At 42.3% G+C, this 22,557-nt stretch overlaps 1 protein-coding gene across 2 annotated transcripts in view; it reads left to right on the top strand.

Moving 5' to 3' along the window:
• Positions 1-18,878, top strand: part of LOC109937412 (general transcription factor IIF subunit 2) — a 103,072-nt gene extending 84,194 nt beyond the window's left edge. For both annotated transcript variants that reach the window (XM_048602904.1, XM_048602903.1), the window contains 3 exons: positions 685-784; positions 13,444-13,587; positions 18,452-18,878. In XM_048602904.1, the coding sequence (XP_048458861.1) occupies positions 685-784; positions 13,444-13,587; positions 18,452-18,571 (364 nt within the window). In that variant the 3' untranslated portion in view covers positions 18,572-18,878. The remainder of the gene's footprint in view (positions 1-684; positions 785-13,443; positions 13,588-18,451) is intronic.
• The last annotated feature ends 3,679 nt before the right edge of the window (positions 18,879-22,557 follow it).

Below are 22,557 nucleotides of genomic sequence, written 5' to 3'. Positions count from 1 at the left end.
TTGTACTGCTGTAGTCCTGGTTGTGGAAGTTCCAGGATTTTGACTCCTTGATGGCCAATGGATGGTAATATGTTTGGACTTCACAGAATTGATTGGGCTAGGTGTCCATTTCTTGTTACCGATGTTGGTTGATGTCAGGTGGGCCATCTATCTATTTTTCTTCTTATTTGACTTTTTCATAGCGGCTTAATACCGCTGAATGGACTATTTCAGGGAATGGTTATAGATCTGAAGTCGCATGTAGGCCAGACCGGGTAAGGATGGCAGATTTCCTTTCCTAACCCTAATGAGTTTTTGTAACAATTCTGTGGTTTCATAGTTACCATTAGGGATACAATCTTTTGATGCCATGTTTGTTTATTTAAGCCTCTAGATTATCAGGTGAGTAACATTATAACTGCATCACCACTTCCATGTGACTCCAAGGCCTTTTCAAAACCCTAAAGGAGCTGTGGAAATGCAGGTTAGGCAGCATATGATGAAAAGTCTTCATCAAATGTTAACTCTTGTTTTCTCTCCACAGATGCTGCCTCAACTGCTGAGTATTTTCAGCATTTCTGTTATTTCAAATTTCCAGCATCTGCAGTGTTTCACTTTTGTATGTCAATGTGTGTTGTTTTTGTTGCTGAACAATTATACTAATGCACTTATTTTGCTTCCTGTCCCCTACTGCACTCTCTCCAGGCAGCAAATTGAGGAATCATCGAAACCATTCCGTCTCTCCCTACAGCTGGATAAGGCTGTCACAACAAATTATAAGCCTGTTGCAAACCATCAGTACAACGTAAGTCTGATTTGTTTACTAACCACATTGAAAAATGCTGTCATCCCATCATCACCAAGAAAAACACATTTTCCAAAATTCACAACTGGATATTATTCGGAAAGGGATTATTAGTAAATGATGTAGGCCTGTAAGCAGTGAGCATATATACAGAGTACATGTGAATGGGAGCTTACCAAAACATGCAATGCTGTTTTCAGGCTCAGCTTATTTAGTTAATGATAATCTATTTTTGTTACGTTTTATTACAACACCATTTTAGCTGAATCAAAATAAAGTCGGTGTGGTAGATAAAGTATGAATTGCTTTACCACGTGGAGAGGAGGAGATCGGAATCGGATTGCCTTGTGGTCGGAAAAGCTTAACAGTAGGGATGGAAAAATCAAAACCAGGCTATATATATTTGTTAGATGGTCCCAAAGCAGAACTTTATACCAGGCTCTGAAATATTGCTTTCTGAAAGGGCAAGGCATCTAACTCTGTTGGAGCATCTTAATGGAGAGAGAGAGAGGGTGCACAGCAACCTCCCCATGGTTGAATAGCTTGTGTCCATTGCATTTGCCCTTGCTCGAAAAGCCAAGCTAACCTTGCCTCCCCAGCCGCTCCCCTACCCTGTGCCTGAACGTGTGTCACACCCTAATATCTATTCTGCCTCCTCTTGTGCATGATTGCCAAATCCTGCTGCCTAAGAGCCCATTCTCACCCTCCACACGGCCTCCCTCTTCTGGCTCTGATTATAAGAACAGGGAACTGGATCCCTCTTCACAGAAACTGACCTTCATCCTTTCAAAGTGACCATTATGAGCCCCCTCTGGAAAACTCCACAGCTGCGATTGCTGTTTTTGCCAGCTTCTTCCCTCACCTTCAGTCTCCCCTTTCCCTGTGTTGTCTTGCCTGTATCCACACCCATCTTTCCTGCGTCGTTATGATTGAATCAGGTCTTGACCCTCCCAGACTCCTCTAGCATTGCCTCTGGAAATGTCTCGCCCCACCAGCAGGGCAGACCCACCAAAGGTGGCAGCACAGTGGTATACAATCAGCAGGGAGGGCTCTGAAAATCATCAACATTGATTCCAGACCCCATGAAATCTCATGACGACAAAGGTGCCACCTACCACACCACTCAACCGATCAATTGCTCCATGTTGATCACCACTTGAAAGAAGGAATGAGAGTGATGTGGCCATTCAGAACACTCTGGATGGAGGATATTACTGTCCAAAACCAGCAGTGGTTCGTTGCTACCAATGCTGGCCTTGTGCTAAATGACAAAGCTATTAGACTGGGTCTGCAGCAGTAGCGAGGATAATAACAAAAGGGAAGCAATACTTGACCTCATCCACACCAGTCTGCCTGTTGCAGGCATCTCTGTCCATGACAGTATCAGTTGGAGTGAGTACTGTACAGTCTTGTGGAAATGGAGTCCCATCATCACATTCAGGATACCCTCCATTATGTTGTGGGCTGTGACCAAAGTGCTAAATGGAATAGATTTTTAAAAAAAATTTAGAAATCCAAAACTGGGTATCCGTGAGTACCATCCAGGGTAGCACGGTGGCACAGTGGTTAGCACAGCTGCCTCACAGCACTACAGACCTGGGTTTGATTCCAGCCTGGGGTGACTGTCTGTGTGGAGTTTGTGTGTTCTCCCTGTGTCTGCATGGGTTTCCTCCCACAGTCCAAATTTTTTACACAGAGCGTGGTTCACGTGTGGAATGAGCTTCCTGAGGAAGTAGTGGAGGTGGGTACAGTTACAACGTAAAAAAGACAGTTGGCTAACTAAAGGTTTGGAGGGATATGGGCCAAGCACAGGCAGGTGGGACTAGTTTAGTTTAGGATTATGTTCGGTATGGACTGTTTTCGTGCTGTGCGACTCTAACTCTAGGTGCAGGTTAGGTGGATTGGCCATACTAAATTGCCCACAGTGTCCAGGGATGTACAGGCTAGGGGGATTAGCTATGGCAAATGTGGGGTTACGGGGCTATGAGGAGGGGATGGGTCTAAGTGGGATTCTCTTTATAAAATAGGTGCAGCCTCGATAGGCTGAATTTCCTCTATTTGCACTGTAGGGATTCTGTGATGAGCAGCAGAATCGTATTCTGCTGGAGGCTGTAAGCTCAGTTTATGCACAGCCCTCTCAATATCGTTACTTAGGCATCAACTTGGGTTCAGTGAGGAATGCAGGAGGGCGTGCCAGAAGCAGCACAGGCATCTCTAAAAATAAGGTGTCAACCTGGTGAGGTTACAGCACCATAACATGCATGTTAAACAGTATGCAATAACAGAGCCAAGTAATTCCACAACCAAATAATTAGGTCAAAGCTCTGCAGTATTGCCACATCCAGTTGTAAATGGGTGTGGTGGAAAATTAATTGAACCGAATTAATAAACTGGAGGAGGAGACTCCACAAATACCCTCATCCTCAATGATGAGGGGATATCTGCACATTAATGCAAAAGATTTTGCTGAGGAATTTGTAGCCACCATCAGCCAGAACTGCCAAGTGGATGGTCGATCTGAATTTCCTCGTTGGGATCCCAACATGTACGGGTCCCATTCTGTTCCATTCACTCATTGTGATATTAGTAAATGACTGAAAGCAGAGGATAATGCAAAGGCTATTGGCTTGATGACATTCCAGCAATAGCACCAAAGACTTCTGCAAAACATGCTGTGCTCCCTCGCCAAGCAATTCGGAGAGAGGTACCCTTTATATTAAACCGAAATCAGTCTGCGACTGTCCTCCTTGGAGAAGAGAAGGCTGTGTGGAGATTTGATTGAAGTTTTCAAACTCAAAAAAGCGGACATATTAAGTAGGGAGAAATGTTTCCACTTGTGAAAGGAATCAAGAATGAGGTGCGCAGATTTAAAATAATTATTTTAGAAATATTAATAAGTGATCTGAGTGTGATCTGAGTATGATCTCAACATGTCTGGGAGCAGCACGGTGGCTCAGTGGTTAGCACTGCTGCCTCACAGCGCCAGGGACCCGGGTTCGATTCCACCCTCGGGTGACTGTGTGGAGTTTGCACATTCTCTCTGTGTCTGCGTGGGTTTCCGCCAGGTGCTCCAGTTTCTTCCCATGGTCCAAAGATGTGCAGGTTAAGTGGATTGGCCATGCTAAATTGCCCGCAGTGTCCAGGGATGTGCAGGCTAGGTGGGTTAGCCATGCTTTGTGAGCAGGCACAAATACATTGGGTCAAATAGTCTGTTTCTGTGTTTTCGAGCTCTGATCCTGAGGAGCACTCCTTTCTTCTCCGATCCTGCCACACTTTACAAGGCACAAGCCAGAGGATTGCCTGGATGGGTGTGGCTCCAACAGCAACAACACTCAAGAAGCTCAACACCATCCACAATGAAGTAGCTGCCTTAATTGAAACCCCATCCGATAGAACTCGTTCAATTCAGTCGTGATGTACAGTTGCAGCAGTGTTTACATACACCAGTTGCACTACAACTTATCAAACCTCCTTCAAATTGTTCTTTGTGCTCCTTCACAATGAGGAGAGCTCTTGCCATGGAGTTGCAGAATGAGGATTTTTAAAACTTCTTGTGGAACAAGCTTACTCTATTTACTGTCTAGTCTGCTCCCTTTCTTTTATTGTCAGAAAATGTGGGCTTCACCAGCTGGGTCAGCATTTATTGCCCATCCTGAATTTTCTCTGAAAAGATGGTGGTGAGCTGTTGCCTTGAACTACTGCACTTCATTTGGTATAGATATACCCGCAGCTGTTGGGGAAGGAATTCAGGAATTTTGATCCAGCAACACTGAAGGAACAGCGATACATTTCCTAGTCTGGATGACGTGTAACTTAGAATCCCTACAGTGTGGAAACAGGCCCTTCGGCCCAACAAGTCCATGCTGACCCTCAGAGCATCCCACCTAGACTCATCCACTTATAACCCACCTAATCTACACATCCCTGAAAACTTGAAGGGGAACTTGCAGGTGGTGGTATTCCCCTCTGTTTGCTGCCTTTGTCCTTCTAGGTACTGATGGTGGTGGGTTTGGAAAGTGCTGTCTAAGGAGATTTGGTGAATTTCTGCAGTGCATCTCAAGATAGTACACATTGCTGCCACTATGCATCGCTGGCAGAGGGAGTGGATATCTTGTGGAATGCTGCCGACCAAGGGGATCGGAAGGTGTACAATCCATATGGGTGGAGGTCAAAAATAGCAAGAGGAAGAAGACACTGGTGGAAACAGTCTAAAAGCCCCAACAGTATAGAACTTTACTTCAGCCACATTTGGAACATTGTGTTCTGGTTGCCACAATGTAGGATGTGGAGGCTTTAGATAGGGTACAGGAGCATTTTACCAGGATGTTGCCTGATTTGGAGGGGATTAGCTATGAGGAGAGATTGGATAAACTTGGTTTGTTTTCACTTGAACGTTGAAGGATGAGGGGCAACCTGATAACTTTGTAAACGTCTATAAGAGGCATGGATAGTAGGAGTCTTTTTCCCAGGGTAGAAATGTCAATTACTAGGGGATATAGGTTTAGGGTAAAGGGGAATAAGTTTAAAAGAAATGTGAGCGGCAAGCTTTTTTTTTCCACACAGATTGGTAAGTGCCTGGAATACTTTGTCAGAGGAGGTGGTGGATGTGGATAGAGAGCAGTGTTTAAGAAGCATCTTGACAGATATATGAATCAGCAGAGAATGGAGGGATATGGACTGCATAGAGACAAAAGGTTTTGAGTAATTCTAACTAGAAAGGCACAGTCTGGGTGGGCCAGAGGGCCTGTTCCTGTGCTGTACTGTTCATTGTACCCTTCAAAGAACAGTGACCACATCATGGTAGAATTTAGCACTCAGTTTGAGAGTGGAAAAGCTTTGATCGGAAACAACTGTGCTAAGCCTTCCAAAGAGATGAGGGCAGAGCAGATTGAACTGATAAGGGAATCTAGCAGAAAAGATAGTTGAGCAGACATTTAAGGTAATTGTTCATGACTCAAGCAAGATGTATCCCAGTGACGAAGAAGGATTTCAAGAAAGAGGTAAACCAGCTGTGGCTAACCAAAAAGTTAAGGACCACCTCAACTTGAAAGAAAAAGCATACAATGTGGCAAAGATTAGTGGTAAACCAGAAAATTGGTAACATTTTAAAAACCAACAAAAAGACGAGGAAGAGAATAAATTTTAAGCATAACTGAGCAATAATATCAAAACAGACAATAAGAGGTCCTTTAAATACTTGTATATAAGAAGAAAGAGAAGCTGAAGTGATCACTGGCCCCTTAGAGGAAGAGGCTGGAGGCCAGGAAATGACAGATGCTGAACAAATACTTGGCATCAGTCTTGACAGTGAAACAGTATAACAGTAAGAGCAAAAATCATCAAAGAGCAAAAAGGGAAAGGACATAAATACTGTAAGTGTTACCAGAGGGAAAGGTACTAGGGAAAATCATTGGTCTAAAGGCCAATAAGTCACTTGGACCTGATAGGATGCATCCTAGGACGTTAAGGGAAGTAGGTACAGAGATAGTGGATGCACTGGTAATAATTTTGCAAGAATACTGAGACTCTGGAAAAGTCCCAGAGGATTGAAAAACTTCCACTGTAGGACCTTTATCCAAAAGGGAAGTTGACAACAGGTTAACTATCGACAGGACAGTTAGCTGAGCATCAATCATAGGGAAATGTTTGAGTCTATTATAAGGGATGCAATCTTAGACCCTTTAAGAATACATAATGTGATCAAGCAGAACCAACATAGCTTCATGAAGGAGAAATTATGCCTGACAAATGTATTACTGCTCTTTGAGGCTGTAACGAGCAGGATAGATAAAAGGGAATCAGTACACGTAATGCATTTTGATTTCTAAACGGCATTCAATAAGGTACTGCATGTAAGGTGGCTACATAAGGTAAGAGCCCATGGTGTTGTGGGTATTATATTAGCATTAAGAGAGGATTGGCTAACTAGTAGAAGACAGAGTTGGAATAAGGGAGATATTTTCAGAATGGCAACCTTTTAACTAGTGGAGTGCCCCAGGTATCGATGCTGGGACGGCAATTATCTACAATATATATTAATTACTATTAGTGGATGAGGAAAATGAATATACTATTTCCAAGTTTGTAGGTAACACAAAAATAGTTGGGAAGATGAGTGATGAGGATGGCACAAAGTCTACAGAGAGATACAGACAGATTAATTAAGTGCATGAAACTTGGCAGATGGAATATAATGTGGGGAAATGTGATGAAAAATAGAGGAATCAAATATCAATTAAATAGATTAAGACTGCAGAGAGTTGCAGTACAGAGGGATTTGGGAGTTCTCATCCATGAATCTGAAAAAACTACCATCCATGTTCAGCAGATAATAGGGAAGGAAATGGAATATTGACCTCTATTTCAAAGGGAATGGAGTATTTCAATAGGGAAGTCTTGCTAAAACGATACAAGACACTAATCAGACCACACCTAGTTTTGGTGCCCTTAACTATGGAAAGATGTATTGGCATTGGAGTAGTCCAAAGAACATTTTCTAGGTTGATCTCTGGTATCGAGGGATTTTCTTATGAGGGCATGTTGAGTAGATTGGGCCTCCATTCCTATTTGAGTTTGGAAGTTTGAGAAGCGACCATATTGAAACATAAGATGCTTAGGGGACTTGAGGGTAAATGCTGAGAAACCGTTTCCCCTTGTGGGAGAGTCCAGGACCAAAGGACATAATCTCTGACTGAACCCAGTTAGGATGCTGATGAAGAGAAATTTCTTCTGTCAGGAGGTAGTGAGTTTGTGGAATTATTTACCACAAAGGGCTGTCAAGGCTGAGTCGTTAAATCTATTTTTAATCAGTAAGGGAATGAGTTCTGGGGATAAGGTAGGAAGTTGAGTTGTGGGTTTTCAGACCAGCCATGATCTCGTTGAATCGCGGAGAGGACTCAGTGGGCCTAATGACATACATCGGCTCCTATGTATTTATGTTCTTTTGAAGGTGGTTAGGCCAAGGACCACTACCTGAGGTACACCTGTAATGAAGTCCTTAAACTGAAATGACTGAGCTCCAACAACTACAACCATTTTAGCCAATGGAGAGTTTTTCCCCGATTCGCATTGATCTTCATAATGAAGATGAACTGGAGTTGAAATGTTAACTCCGTTTTTCCCTCTCTGCAGGTGTTGCCAGACCTAGTGAGTTTCTCCAGCATTCTGTGCTTGTACCGTTGACTGTAATTTTGCTCGGGCTCCTTGATGCCACACTGTGATTAATATGACCTTGAGGTCAAGAGCAGTCACTTTTGTCTCACCACCTCGAGAGTTCAGCTCTTTAATCCATGCTTGGACCAATGCTGTAATGAGGTGAGGAGCAGAATGGCTCTGGTGGAACCCAAACTGAGCATTGGTGAGCAGATTATTGCTAAGCAAGTGCTGCTTGGTAGCACTGTTGATGGCCCTTTTGTTGCTCTGTATCCCTTATTAACTCATTGATTAACAAAAAATCTGCTAACATCAGAATTAATAATTAAGCCAGCAAACATTACCAGTTGTCAAAGAGAGGTCCAAACGCCCCTCCTACCCTTCATATGTTGAAATGTTTACCCTTGAAGTGTCTGGCTTTGTAAGGAAGTAGATGGAGTACATCACAGATGCTAATTAGATTTCTATAGATCTGTTGGCATGGGAACTATTCCCATAGGTTGGAAAATTGCTCAGCTCTCTCTGCTATTTAAGAAAGTTGACACAGGAAAACCAAGTGGCAGTTATCAAAACATTTATTGTCAGTAAAATGCCCCAGTTAAGGGTGAAGTAACTGAACACTTTGCAAATATCCAGCTAATCAGAGAGAGCCAGTGTGAATTTGTAATATGGAGGTTCCTCCCTGCTGAAGAGCTGACAAAAGTAGTGACAGGAGAGTGTCTCTTGATACTATTTATATAGACTTCTGGAAGGCATTTGATAAAGTGTGTCATAAGCACCTGTAACCTTTTCGTTTTCTCTAAGGACTGTTAGTCTATACGTTCTCTTCCCTGGAAAGCATTTGAGGCTCTCTCATCGGATTGATTTAAACCAGAGTTAGATTTTTGCTAGGCAAGAGAATTCAGCCTGTTTGAGGCAGACATGAAAATGGAGTTCAGATCACTATCAGATCAGCTAGGAGCTTATTGAATGACAGATTAAGTCTTGTGTTCCTAAAGGCTTTTAAGCTAAATTGTAGACAAACTATTGACCTGTTTAGGAAGTCGACAGAGATGCTGTGTAGGGATGTGGCACATTGTCTGATTTGCAGGGTGAGATTATCGGTGTCCCAGTAGGATCTTTGGAGTGTCCTCATCACCCCTTCCATTCAATACACACGTTGCCCCGTCTTTCCCTCACTTTCTTCCTTAAGGCCTACCTCTTACCAATGTTTTGATTATCTGCTGTAATATTTCCTTATGTGGCTAGGTGTCAACTTTTGTAATGCCCAGGTGGGACATTGTTGTTATGTAAGTGTTACATAAATACAAGTTCTTTTGGAGACTGTGATTCAACATTTATTGATGATGATCACCATCTCCCAAATATTTTTGGTTGAAGGATCCCTTTTTCAAATGGACTAGTTATCACAGACTGTCCCAAACTAAGTAGCAATATTTTAATACTCATGCTATGAAGTGTTGTTTTGTAAAGAATATGTTAATAGTGCTTTTATAAAAACAGGTATTTATGTACAAGTGACAGGGATATGGTGCATGTGAATCTCTATCTGTGTCGTTTTGCCCTTGTCTCTGTGCAGGTGAATTAGTGTGTAAGCTCAGGGAGTGGGCCAGGGTGCTTAATGGCCTACCTTGGTTGCTGTGTTTCTACATGCCCTAAGTCCTAGACACTGTAAAAAGCCATTGTTCTCTTCAATATGGTTATTTTGCTTACAATAATTTTGATGAGTCTCCAGCCCTGATTATTAGTTTCCAGAATGCTTCTGCATGTGTAAGGCATGGTTCAGTTGTTGGTCCCCTCAACACTGAGCTGTAAAGTTGTGGGTTCAAGTCCCACTCCGAGACATGAACACACACATCAAGGTTAAGATTTCAGAGTGTTACTGAACGAGTGTATGCTCCTCAGATGGATGTGAAAGGTCCCAGTGCACTATGTTGAAGAACATAACGGTGTCCCGGCCAATACCAGAAGATTATCTGGGCGTTGTCACGTTGTCGGTGGGAGTTTGTTTTGTAGCTATATTTCCCATATATGTGACTTCATTTCAAAATCATTTCATTGGCTTTGAAATGTTTTGATAACTCCTGGTTATAAAAGGTGCTGTATGAATGTCTTTCTTTTTCATGTTGATCTCTTCCTCTGCAGTAAATACTGATGCAAAGTAATTATTCAGCATGCCTGATTTTTTTTTTTAAATTCTCATTAGCAACAACATTATTATGAGCCTTTAGGAGACCCACACTGCTCGTGACTGCGATCTTTTTCCTAATGTAATTGTAAATCTTTTTATGTTGATTTACAATATTCATATTCCCTTTTTGTAGCCCTTACTATGTGTTGACATCCTTTGCTGTTCTTTGCATCTTTTACATTTTCCAAAATCTGTTATTTTTGTATGCCTTCTATTTTAATGTTATATTGTCTCTTACCTACTCAGCTGACCTTGGCTGTGTTTTCTTTCTACTGGGTAGAGCTCTTGGGCTCTTTTCGGGGTATAAACCTGTTGTGTATAACTGGTTCTTTTTTGAGCCCACCGATTACCTATCATTTAACTTCTTGAAAAATTTTCCCATTTTACCATGGACCATCTCAAGTATATTCTGTTGGAGGCTATCTTTCTTAAATCTGAAATTGTAGCAACTGTTTTCCATTTCTTCCTTTCACACACACTATTGAAAGCAATCTTTTCACGATCAATCTTGGATAAATTGTTCCCACGATATTTGGTTGTTAAATAAATCAAGCTTTGTGGTACATTCCCAAATCTAAGACAACCTAGCCCATTGTTGGCACTAGAAAAGTTTGCTGCAGAAACTTAAACCCACTGAGGAAATTCATTATATTTCTGACAAGTGCTAGTTTGCCTATCCCAATCTACAAATAAAACTCCCCGTGTATATTACCCTGCCTTTGCTATATGCTTGAATAAACTCTGTCTTTATACAATCCACTGTTTCACAGATACCAGGAGACTTGTGCATATCTCTTACTGTCTTTCACTTTTAAGTGATTTAATTTGACCCACAAAGTTACCACTGCATGCAAACCTCCTGCTATATTTACTTCTGTTATGAAAGTAATTTCATCCTTTGTCACTAAGGCTGCTCTTTCTACTTCTTTCTCCATATTTCCTGTGGACCTTTATAGCCTTCGGGCCTCAGTATATTTTGTTCCCAGTCTTGACCACCTTTTGGACATGTTTGAACACCAGTTATTACTCTCCAAGTTGAATTTGCACATGCCGTTCATCCAGTTTGTTCTGTGTTTTTGAATTAAAAGAAAACATTTATCACATATCCTAACCTGTCCTCTGCTCTAATGTTTTACTGTCTCATTTCTTATTTCTTGAAGTTTATTAAATAAGACCATAAGTGGGAATGGAGGGTTTGAGATATAATAATAGACTGGAAAGACTGGGATCTTTTCCACTGGAGCGTAAGAGCTTGTGGAGTGACCTTTATAGAGGTTTATAAAATCATGAGGGTCATAGATAAGGGGAGTAGCAAAGGTCTTTTCCCTAGGGTAGGGGAATTCGAAACCAGGGGGCATATTTTTTATGGTGAAAGGAAAAAGTTTTAAGAAGGATATGAGGGGCAATTTTTTTTTTTTTTTTTTTTTTTACACAGTGGTTCGTGTGTGGAATGAACTGCCAGAGGAAGTGGTGGATGCAGGAGCAGTTACAACGTTTAAAAGACATTTGGATAAGTTTAAGAATAAGAAATATTTGGAGGGATATGGGCCAAGTGCAGGAGGTGAGACTAATTTAGTTTGGGAATATGGTAAGCACGGACTGGTTGAACCAAAGGGTCTGTTTCCGTGCTGTATGACTCCATAAGAAATAAGAACAGGTGTAATGTGTTCAGCTGCTTGAGTCTGATCTGACATTCCCCACATCCACATCCACATCCCTGCCTTTTCTCTTGTGTTGATTTATCTTGGTCTTAAAGTCATGTCACACCTTTAGTTTTTGTTATAGTGGCTGTTTGACCACAGGACACTGGGAGCAAATAGGATTGAGAAGCTGGCCTGGTGCAGCAACAATGGTAGGGTGCTGCTACTGATAGGGAGCTTATCTGGCCCACAGTGTCAATAATAGACACTAAATCAAGAGTGCTGACTTTCCGTATAAATCGCATGACGGCCAAGCACGTTGGATTTAAGGAATTCAGCCGGTTCTTCAATTTGCTTCGCCTTTCGTATCATTATCAAAATTGATTACAGGTTCCCCAAAAAAATCCTGTCAAATTGAGAAAAGGCTAATATCTGGCCTCTTTCCTTGCTTGGTGCTTCCTGACACGGCTGTCTTGATTTTAGACTGATTCTGTGTATGGTTCAGCCAGACAAGTCAGTGACATGCAAACAGTAAGATCCGAAGATTCTGCTGCGAGGTGTATCCTCACTCCCCCTAATTAAGGGAAGGTAACCCCCTCACCCCCACCCCCCAGAGTTGGCTCAGCTGCTCAGAAGCCCCCTTCTTGCAGGCATGGATCACAAGTGAAAGGTAGCCTGCTGGGCAGGGTACCCAGCATCTGGGCCAGAAGCCATAGACAGTTGTCCTTTCATCAGTCCAGTTTAGAAATCAAACTTAAGAGGGAGAGGGGGTTTAGGGAAACAAAGTTGTTGGAAGCGGAAGAGCTCGGGCTGTGCTGAGATTGATCTCTCCAGCAGCTCCAGTGACTGCCTCCATAGTCTATACATTTGCTACAGCCCAGAAAGCAGGCAGCCTGCTTCCAAAGACAGGCCAGGAGCTGGACATTGATGGGGTCTCCTTGGAGTAATTGCAGAGTTGCCTTGTTGGAGATATAGTCATGGTCATCACTTGTGGGAACTTGAGAGAATAAGCAAATCTTGAAGGGGAACGAAAGAGAATAAGAATATATCCTAATGTTAGTAACACTGGGCAGCTCCCTGTCCTCGTCCTGTCATTGTTGTGCTGTAATAGTGAGATGAAGAGACCTTTGCAGGTTTTCCTGAAGATTTCTGCTCTGGAGGTTTACTGTTCGGAGAGGTGATGGCCTCATGGTATTATCGCTGGACTGTTAATCCAAAGATCCAGGTCATGTTGTAGGGTCCTGGGTTCAAATCCTGTCACAGCAGATAGTGGAATTTGAATTCAATAAAAATCTGGAATTGAGTCAAATGATGACCGTGAATCAATTGTCGATTGTCAGAAAACCCATCTGGTTCACAAATATCCTTTAGGGAAGGAACCTTACCTGGTTCTGAGGAAGGGGCACCGGACCCGAAACATTAACTCTGAATTTTTTCTTCACAGATGCTGCCAGACCTGCTGAGCTTTTCCAGCAACTTCTGCTTTTGTTCCTGAAGGAACCTTACCTGGTCTAGCCTACATGAGTCCAGACTCACGGCGATGTTGTTGACTCTTAACTGCCCTCTGGGCAGTTAGGGATGGGCAATAAACTTGGCCTAGCCAATGATGCTCATCCCATGGAAGAATAAAAAAAACAGTATGAACACTCATTTTCTAATACTGTGCTTTTCATTAGATTGAATACGAGAGGAAGAAGAAGGAAGATGGGAAACGTGCCCGGGCTGATAGGCAGCAAGTACTGGATATGCTGTTTTCAGCTTTTGAGAAACACCAGTACTACAACATCAAGGATCTGGTGGATATTACCAAGCAGCCAGTTGTAAGTAAAAGGGAATGATGTGCAGCTCAAAGTCCACCAGTGCCATCTGCTGCATTTAAAGAGCACTGTTAATTTGAAGCTTTTCATTAACAGCCTCGGGGTGATATCATTATAAAATTATTGGCTTTTGTTGCCTTTACAAATGTGGCAAATATTCCAACTACATGCTGGTGCAGTATTTTAACCATCTTAACCTGAAAGTCAAGGTTTTCATTGTGAGAATCAAGCTTAAAGCTGTGGAGAGTGCAAATTGCAAATCGCAAATCGCAAAGGCCCATGATTTAGGTTGAACACATAAACTATTGGAACCTACAGCATGACTGTTCCCTTGCTTTGTTCGAGAGGCACATGGACGATGTTTGGAATGCTTGTTGCTGAATGTTCCTACACTGATGTATCCTAACCCGTGTGAATCCACACAATGAGTTGAACCTATCAGATGAAATAATGTATTTGTTTTTGCACCTCTACAGTGCACTCATCACCTCTCCTGCCTGAGCTAACGGCACAAATACAGGGAGACAACACACAATGAACTTCTCCTTGGTTTCTATAAGTTTCCCCAATAATTTGTGATAAGAAATGATAGTTTAATTTAGATTTAGGAGCATTAATTAAGCATGTACAGAAAGCAAGTCAAATGACACACACTAATAAATCTGGCAAATATAAATTGAACTGAAGTTTTCACCCAAGATTAGTGTTTGAATTTACTCTTGTGGTGCAGTGTTAGTATTCCCTGGATTCATGTCCCCCCCCCTGCCAGTGAGGTGTTTCATAACTTGTCTAAACAGGTTGATGTTTTAAAAAAGAAACTTTTGACCTTACTTTCTAAACCTTTCCAACTCATTTCGTCACTTTCCATGCTTTGTACATTTGAAATGGTCAACAGCAACATTACCAAAAGGGTCCAAAGATTAGTTTAATTGACCTGTTTGGAAAGGCTGTGATACTCAGCCAGGACAGGGCGGTTTAATCTGGGCCTTCTGGTTTAGAGGTAGCATCACTACCATTGCACTGCAAGAGCCCATCCGGAAGTAAAAACTTTCCACCAACTAACAATGTGTGGCCACATGTTTCCTATTCAAAATTAATCTTCAGGGACTGCTAACTGAACTGGTGACTAACCATGACACCATTGTACAAGATTCTTGCGCCACTTGGTGGCTATGGTCAGTACAGCAGGAATCAAACGACAAAAATAGCAACAGCTTGTGTTTATATTTTGCCTTCAACATAGTTGACTCATAGAACATAGAACATTACAGCGCAGTACAGGCCCTTCGGCCCTCGATGTTGCGCCGACCTGTGAAACCAATCTGAAGCCCATCTAACCTAAACTATTCCATTATCATCCATATGTTTATCCAATAACCATTTAAATGCCCTTAAAGTGGGCGAGTCTACTACTTTTGCAGGCAGGGCATTCCACGCCCTTACTACTCTCTGAGTAAAGAACCTACCTCTGACATCTGTCATATATCTATCACCCTTCAATTTAAAGCTATGTCCCCTCGTGCTATAGAAAAATACAGCGTTGAAAGTGGTCATTTGGCTTATTGAATCATTGCCAGGAAAGAAAAGGTGAGAGGAATGACAAGATTGGTCACAGAGCAGGGTCTTGAAGGTTGTGCAGTTCAGGGAGGGAATTCCTGAAAGTCAGACCTAGGCTATTCAAAGTACAGTCAGCAAAAAAATGGTCAGGTGCAATAGAAACTGGAGTGAGTGGGGCAGAAAATTCTGGGCTGGTGCAGAGCAGTAGGAGAAGAAAGTGATGGGGAGGGATGGGTTTGTGCAAGGATTAAACATGGGCAGAATAATTTTACGTTTGAGGGAGTTGGCGGACTGGAGCTAATGTCTGTACAGGCTGGCTATTACCCAGGGTGTGGGATAGCACATCCCAGTGGGTGAAATCTAGTGGAACCTTTGGTTATATGAATCCCTGTACTGCATGCAGCACAACCAACTTCTCTTAATCCAGAGGCATTTCACTTTTCTGTGTAATTTACATTAATGCAGTGTTACTTGCACTAAATGTTCTGATTTATAATGATCGGAAGTAGTGTAATTCTGTATAATTGTTGTATGATTCTTTTAAGTAGTGTCCAGCATTTACATGCTAATTCAGAGTCATTTATTTTTTAATGAATACCAGTGCTTGTAGCTGTGAGTCACGGCCTAATCTTAGAAGTCTTCCTGAATTCATCTGTTGCAACGTCTCATTTACAAATTAAAAATGCAATGTTTGTATGGTTATGTGTGTAGTATTGGTAATTATGGTCTCTCCTTGAGGATATGTTGTGCCAGACTGATTTGTCCTTCATGGCTGGCCATTGTAACATGAATCACAGCTCCAGAAGTAGCTCTTCACCCCATCATGTGATACTAGCCCTTCCATTGGAGCCATTTGTTCAAATACATTGCTGCCGTTTCCTATGTCCCTTTGCATTATTAATAATGAAAGCAAAATACTGCAGAGGTTGAATCTCTGAAAAAACAAATGATGCTGGACAAACTCAGCAGGTCTGGCAGCATCTATAGAGAAAGAAACAGAGTTAACGTTTCGAGTCAACTACTCATTCAATTTTTTTTTCCCTAGTCTGACTCAATAGCTACTTGTTTCATATTTCAGGAGTCCATTGTGCGAAAAATATTGCTACATTACCCTGTTCCTAGTGATTATCATGAACCTATTCTCTACTTGTAACTAATTTGACAACCATTTAAAATAATTTCTGTTTTCACTCCCAATTCTCTCTCTCATTCTGAGAACCTCCTGATTGTCCATTTGAATGCCTTTTCCCCACACTATCACTTTACACCATTGGTATTTAGAATCAATCAACCTCCACTTTAAACATAATCAATAACTGAGCTTCGACAGCCCTTTGAGGGATCGAATTCCAAAGATTCTCAACCCTTTAGGTAAAATAAATTCTTCTCATCCCAGTCAAAAGTGTCTTCGCCCTTATTTTGAAATTGTGTCCACTGGTTTCAGATTCCCCAGCCTGGGGAGCATGTTACCTACATTTACTACGGTTATCCCTATAAGTATTTTGAAGTTTCAATATGTTCACCTCTGATTCTTTGAAACTCTGAGGAATACAGGCCCAGTTTGTCCAATCTCTCATCGTAGGTCAGTCCCACTATCCCAGTGGCAAATCTGGCAACCTTTGTTGGACTCTCTCTATGACCATAATATCGTTCCTTCTAAAAGGGGATTGAAACTGCACACAGTGCTCCAGATGTGATCTAACCCAAGGTTCTACCCAACTGGACCAAGATGTAGCTTCTTCTGTACTCAAATGCTCTTTTAACAAAAGCCAACATACCATTAGCCTTCCCAATAGCTTTCCACATACATTTATTAATCTTTGGTGACTTATTGACCAGGGCAGCTAGGTCTCTCTGTATGTCTACAATTACTAATTTAAGAAATACTTTGCACATCAATTCTTCCTGCCAAAGTGGGTAACCACATTAATTAACCAAGTCTGTTCAAAGTAGTTTTGGGCACCTAACTTTGTGACATCCGTAGCTGGGAAATATTAGATTCGGTTCTCGTGTCCAAATCACTGATTGAGGTCCCAGTAGCCCACTAGTCACAACCTTCCATGTGAGAAAAACCTGTTTATTCCTGTTTTCTGCCTGTTAGCCAGTCCTTAATCCATACCAGCACGTGATCCCCTATTCCGTGCACATTCATTTTGCTAACCACTATCCCATGGGGAGCTTTTAACAAAAAACCTTCTGAAAATCGAAGAATACTAATCCACTGACTCCTTTTTCAATTCCATTAGTAACATCCTCAAAATACTCCCAACAGTTTCATCAATTTCCCCATTCATAAACCCATTCTTTAGATGGGGTGGCGTGGTGGCTCAGTGGTTAGCATTGCTGCCTCACAGCACCAGGTACCCGGGTTCAGTTCCACCCTCAGGTGACTGAGTGTGGAGTTTGCACATTCTCCCCGTGTCTGCGTGGGTTTCTGCCGGGTGCTCCGGTTTCCTCCAACAGTCTAAAGATGTGCAGGTTAGGGTGGATTGGCCATGCTAAATTGCCTGTAGTGTTCAGGGATGTGTAGAGTAGGTGGGTTAGTAGGTGGGAAGTGCAGGATTACAGGGAACGGTTTAGGGGGACAGGTCTAGGTGGGATGTTCTTCGGAGGGTTAGTGTGGACTTGCTGGGCCGAATGGCCTGCTTCCATACTGTAGGAATTCTATGATTTATCATAGATTCTAGCATTTTCACTACTACTGATAAAAGACTGATAGGTCTGCACTTCCCTGTTTCTCTCAACTTCCCATCTTAAATATTGGCTTGACATTTGCTCCCTTCCACTTTTGCAACCTCTTTCAATGGTCTGCAACATAGAATATCAGGTCCCCCAGGAACATATTAATTTCTCCAACAAAACCTTTTTTATTAATATAAACTTTATTCAACTCCTCATTCTCTACTCCTTTGAGCCTCTCTTTCTGGGAGATTCCTTGTACCTTTCTCAGCGAAGAGAAACACAAATTAAACAGATGGACGAGCTTACCTTTAGAAAATGGTGGAAAGCTGTCTTCTTGAACTGTTGTAGTCCTTTGAAGTGTAGGTACGTCCACAGTGTATTTTGTGAAGCAAGTTCTAGGGTTTGACTCAGCAACCATAAACGAAAGTGAGATAGTTCCAAGTCAGGATGGTGATTGGCTTGGAGGGGAACTTACAGATAGTGATGCTGCCCTTATCCTTCTCGATGGTAAAGGTTGCAGGTTTGGACAGTGCAGTCGAAGGAGCCTTGGTGGGTTATGAGAGTGTACATAATACACGACCTCAGGTATCCAATTTAACTGTTTTCTGATTTCCTCCCTTACCCACAGACCTATCTAAAGGAAATTTTGAGGGAAATTGGTATCTACAACGTGAAGGGCACTCACAAGAATACCTGGGAGTTAAAGCCAGAGTATCGACACTATCAAAATGAAGACAAGAGCGAATAGTACAACAGAGCTATTGGCACCGCTAAGCAAGTTAGCTACTGCAGAGATTCCAAACACATCAGACGTTCCAAGGTATAGTCTTGGCCATCAGTCACTGAGAACAGAGCAAGACAGCAATGCTTTATTTATCCTTTTTTGAAAGCCGAATATTTTCTATGGCAGCCTATTTTGAAAGTGAAAATGTCCATAAGTAATTTGTTTTTATTTGGAACAAGGAAACGCTTTGTATCTTTCAAGTATTTTGATGTAGAAAGACGAATTCAGGAGGAGCATATTTGTACTGTCAATAAAGTATTGTGTGAAACAATGGAGATGTGTTTTGTGGGTGCTGCTGTATGCTACGTAAATCAGTTACTGTGCTCTTATTTTACATGAGTGGCAAAAATAACCAAAAGCCCTTTTCAAGAACTTTTGGTCAAGCCATTTGCACATGCTTAGTCATGCATTGGTTCAATTCCTCTTTTTGAGTTTGAGAAATTCTGCAAATGAAAGGAAATGGTCTTGGGTACAGTTAAAGGATCCATTGTGTTTTAAGAATCCCGAAGTCAGAACATCTTTTTCTACTGGGTGTTCCAACGAGAGAGTGGGGGCCGACCACAAAGCCTTGGCACATCACAAACTGGGAAAAACAGGCAGCTCTGAGTTGATTGACCAGCATTCCCCCACGAGTATGAAAACAAAATAGAACATATGTGGAACATGATCTACAATAGCAATATCTCAATATATGGGAAGCAAGAACAGAAGATTGCTGACTAGCTTGAGTCTGCTCTCATTAATTACGAGAGAGTTCTGAACAAGAAAACTGTGAATGCATTAAGAGCTGCTTTAAGTCAAGTCCACCAGACTGCTAGGTGGTGTGTCAATGATTATTGGTTACAAGTCTGCCAGAATATCCAGATATCCTCCATGGAATGACCAAGGTATGTATAAAGGGAAATGAGGTTTATCCGTAGTGAAAAAGGCTGTGTTGAAAACATAGGTAGGACCTGTCGTCACCAGCTGTTAGAGGGATGGGCAGAATGTTACCCTGAGTTATGGGAGAAAACAACCATTGAGGAAGCACTAGCCAACTTAAAATGCCTTTCTGACAGGGAAGAGGTTACCATTGAGCTTAAGAAGTAAATAAAAGACCAATAGACAGATATTTGCTGCTATAAAATCATTAAGAAAACCTATCATGGAAATCTCTCTCCACTTGCCACGCCCCCTGCCCCACTGTAGACCTGGAACAAATGTTTGTTAAGCAGGTCTGTATGTCCAGGGATATTGAACTCCATTGGCCTCATTTGTGTCTTATTGATTAATGACAGATAGATAGACATGACGGGAATTTACGGAGTCACAGAGCACAGAAACAGAGCCTTCGGTCCAACTTCTCTGGGCTGAGCAGACATCCAATTCTGATGTTGTCCTATTTGCCAGCAGTTGGCCCATATCCCTCTAAACCCTTCCTACCCATGAGATTTAAATGTTGTAACTGTACCCACCTCCACCACTTCCTCTGGCAGCTTGTTCCATACACACACCACTCAGTGAAAAAGCTGCCCCTCAGTTCCCTTTTAAATCTTTCCCCTCTCACCTTAAACCTATGCCCTCCAGTTTTGGACTCCCTTACCATCAGAAAAAGACCTTGCCTACTCATCTTTTCTGATTTTTTAACCATTGTAAGGTCACCCCTCAGCCTCCAACACTCCAGGGAAACAAATTCTGGAAGGGTGGCTGTAAATTGCAGAATTCGATTGAAACAAGATGTTTTGAAGAGAAGTTCACCCTCACTTTGTCCACTCAGCAGCTTGTTGAACATTTTTAGATTTCCCAATCCAACTCCTCAGGTCTACACTGCAGGCTGCAATGATTGATTATCAATTACCCTCTGATCAGCAGGGGGTGGAGGTCCTGTTAAATACCTCTAGGCAGTGGGACTTGAATCTGGGCTTCCTAGCCGAGTGGTGGAGAGACAATCACTTAAGCACTCTCTCTCCTCTTCTCCACCTGCACCCCCCACCCCACAAAAAAAAACTTAAGTACACGTGCATTCTGTGAGTATGGGTTGGCTTCAGATGGTGCTAACCTTGCACAGCATAGGCTCCCTGCTGTGGTGTACAGCCCCTAAGCAGCAGGTTTAATGCTGCCTGCACGTGAAGGAATAGATGAGGGTGAATCAAATCACATCACAGTCCACACGCCTGTTCTGTGAGGCTGTCCAATTTTGCTCCTAACTTATCATCAAACTTTGTCAGCTAGTTGTTAATAATTTATTTCCTCCCCTTTTGAGATTATCTAAAGCACCTCAGGTAATTGATAACTTTTGAAAGGCTGTTTTAATGTAATTATTGCACACCAGGTTCCTCAAGCAGCATTGATGATAAATAAGCCTATCTTTAAATTGACAATTAAATGTTGGTAGGATACCAAGAAATTTGCCTTTCTCTCCTACAAATAGTGTTGTAGTGTTTTTGACATCCTTCTCCATGTAAACAGAACTGCAATTTAACACATTTTCAGAAGGATAGTGTTGCACTTCAGTACTGACTAGAGAATCTAATTACATGCTGCAGTGTGGACCTACAGGCAAATATCATTAAAGATGAGGGGGAAGGTGATGACATAGTGGTATTACCGCTGGACTGTTAATCCAGAGACCCAGATAACATTCTGGGGAGCTGGGTTCAAATCCCACCACGGCAGATGGTGGAATTTGAATTCAATAATAAAAAAAGGCTGGAATTAAGAGGCTAATGATGACCATGAATCCATTGTCAATGGTTGAAAAAACCCATCTGGTTCACCAACGTCCTTTACGGAAGGAAACAGCCATCCTTACCTGGTCTGGCCTACATGTGACTCCAGACCCACAGCCAATGTGGTTGACTCTTAACTGCCTTCTGGGCAGTTAGGGATGGGTAATAAATTCTGGCCTAGCCAGCAATGCCCTTATCCAGTGAATGAATAATAAAAATATAAAAAATGTGGAGAAAGTGGTGCCACTCAGGACAGGGAGGATTCAAAAGCCATGGATCCAAAATGTAGCGCAGTCATTGGCAAACATGAAATTAGAGAAAGGCTTGACCCCCAAAAGTGGGTGAGAATATTTTACTGCAGCTGTACAGATCTTGGTGAATCACTTCTACAGAGAGAGTGCTTCACAACTTTTTGTGATGACCAACTTTTTACCCACAATGGAGAGGGAGCAATGCTCCCAAAGGGCCAGTTTCTGCTTCACTTTGGTGATGCACTCCGCCCACGATTCTGTGGGCACCCCATCCCTTCCAAACCATATTCACAGCAACATCAGGTGATCTGTCCTGATGGTGAAGGGAATGAAGGATCAGTCAACCCAGTTCCCAAAGAACATGGCCTCGCTCTTGCCTCAATTTACCTTGGCTCCAAAGGCCACTTTGAACTGGTCAACAATGCTCATGGGTCTAAGCACTGACAATGAACCCAAGCAGAAAACAGTGATGTCATCCACGTGCAGGGAGCCTTTGACCCACAAGCCTCCGGTGCCTGGAATAGTCAGCTCTCAGGCTCATATCCTTCCTGATGGACTCAGCAAAAGGCTCTATACAACACACAAGCAAGGCAGGAGAGAGTGGGCAGCCCTGCCTACTCCATCTGATGGGGAAATTTCTCACACTCACCCGCTGATCGAGACTGTGCTCACAATATTAGTATAGAGCACTTGGACCTAATTGCAGATACCCTCCCCAAAGCCTGTTTTGGGGCACACATCCCACATGTACATGTGCAATATCCTGTCAAAGGTCTTCTCCTAGTCCAGGCTGATGAGGCAGGTGTCCAAACCCCTGTCCTGCACAAAGGGAATTGTATCCCTGAGGAGCATAAGACTCAGACCATCCTGATCCATACAGCACACATGGTTGGGGCGAATCACCAATTCCAGAGCAGACCTGGCAGGATTTTATGGTGTGCATTCAGCAGTGCTATTGGCTGCCAATTTCTAAATTTCCTCCCTTCCTCTT

The sequence above is a fragment of the Rhincodon typus genome, chromosome 11 (genome assembly GCF_021869965.1).
Source record: "Rhincodon typus isolate 14 chromosome 11, sRhiTyp1.1, whole genome shotgun sequence".
NCBI lineage: Eukaryota > Metazoa > Chordata > Chondrichthyes > Orectolobiformes > Rhincodontidae > Rhincodon > Rhincodon typus.
Note: the sequence above shows the minus strand (reverse complement) of the source record. Positions and strands in the feature narration are given on the sequence as shown.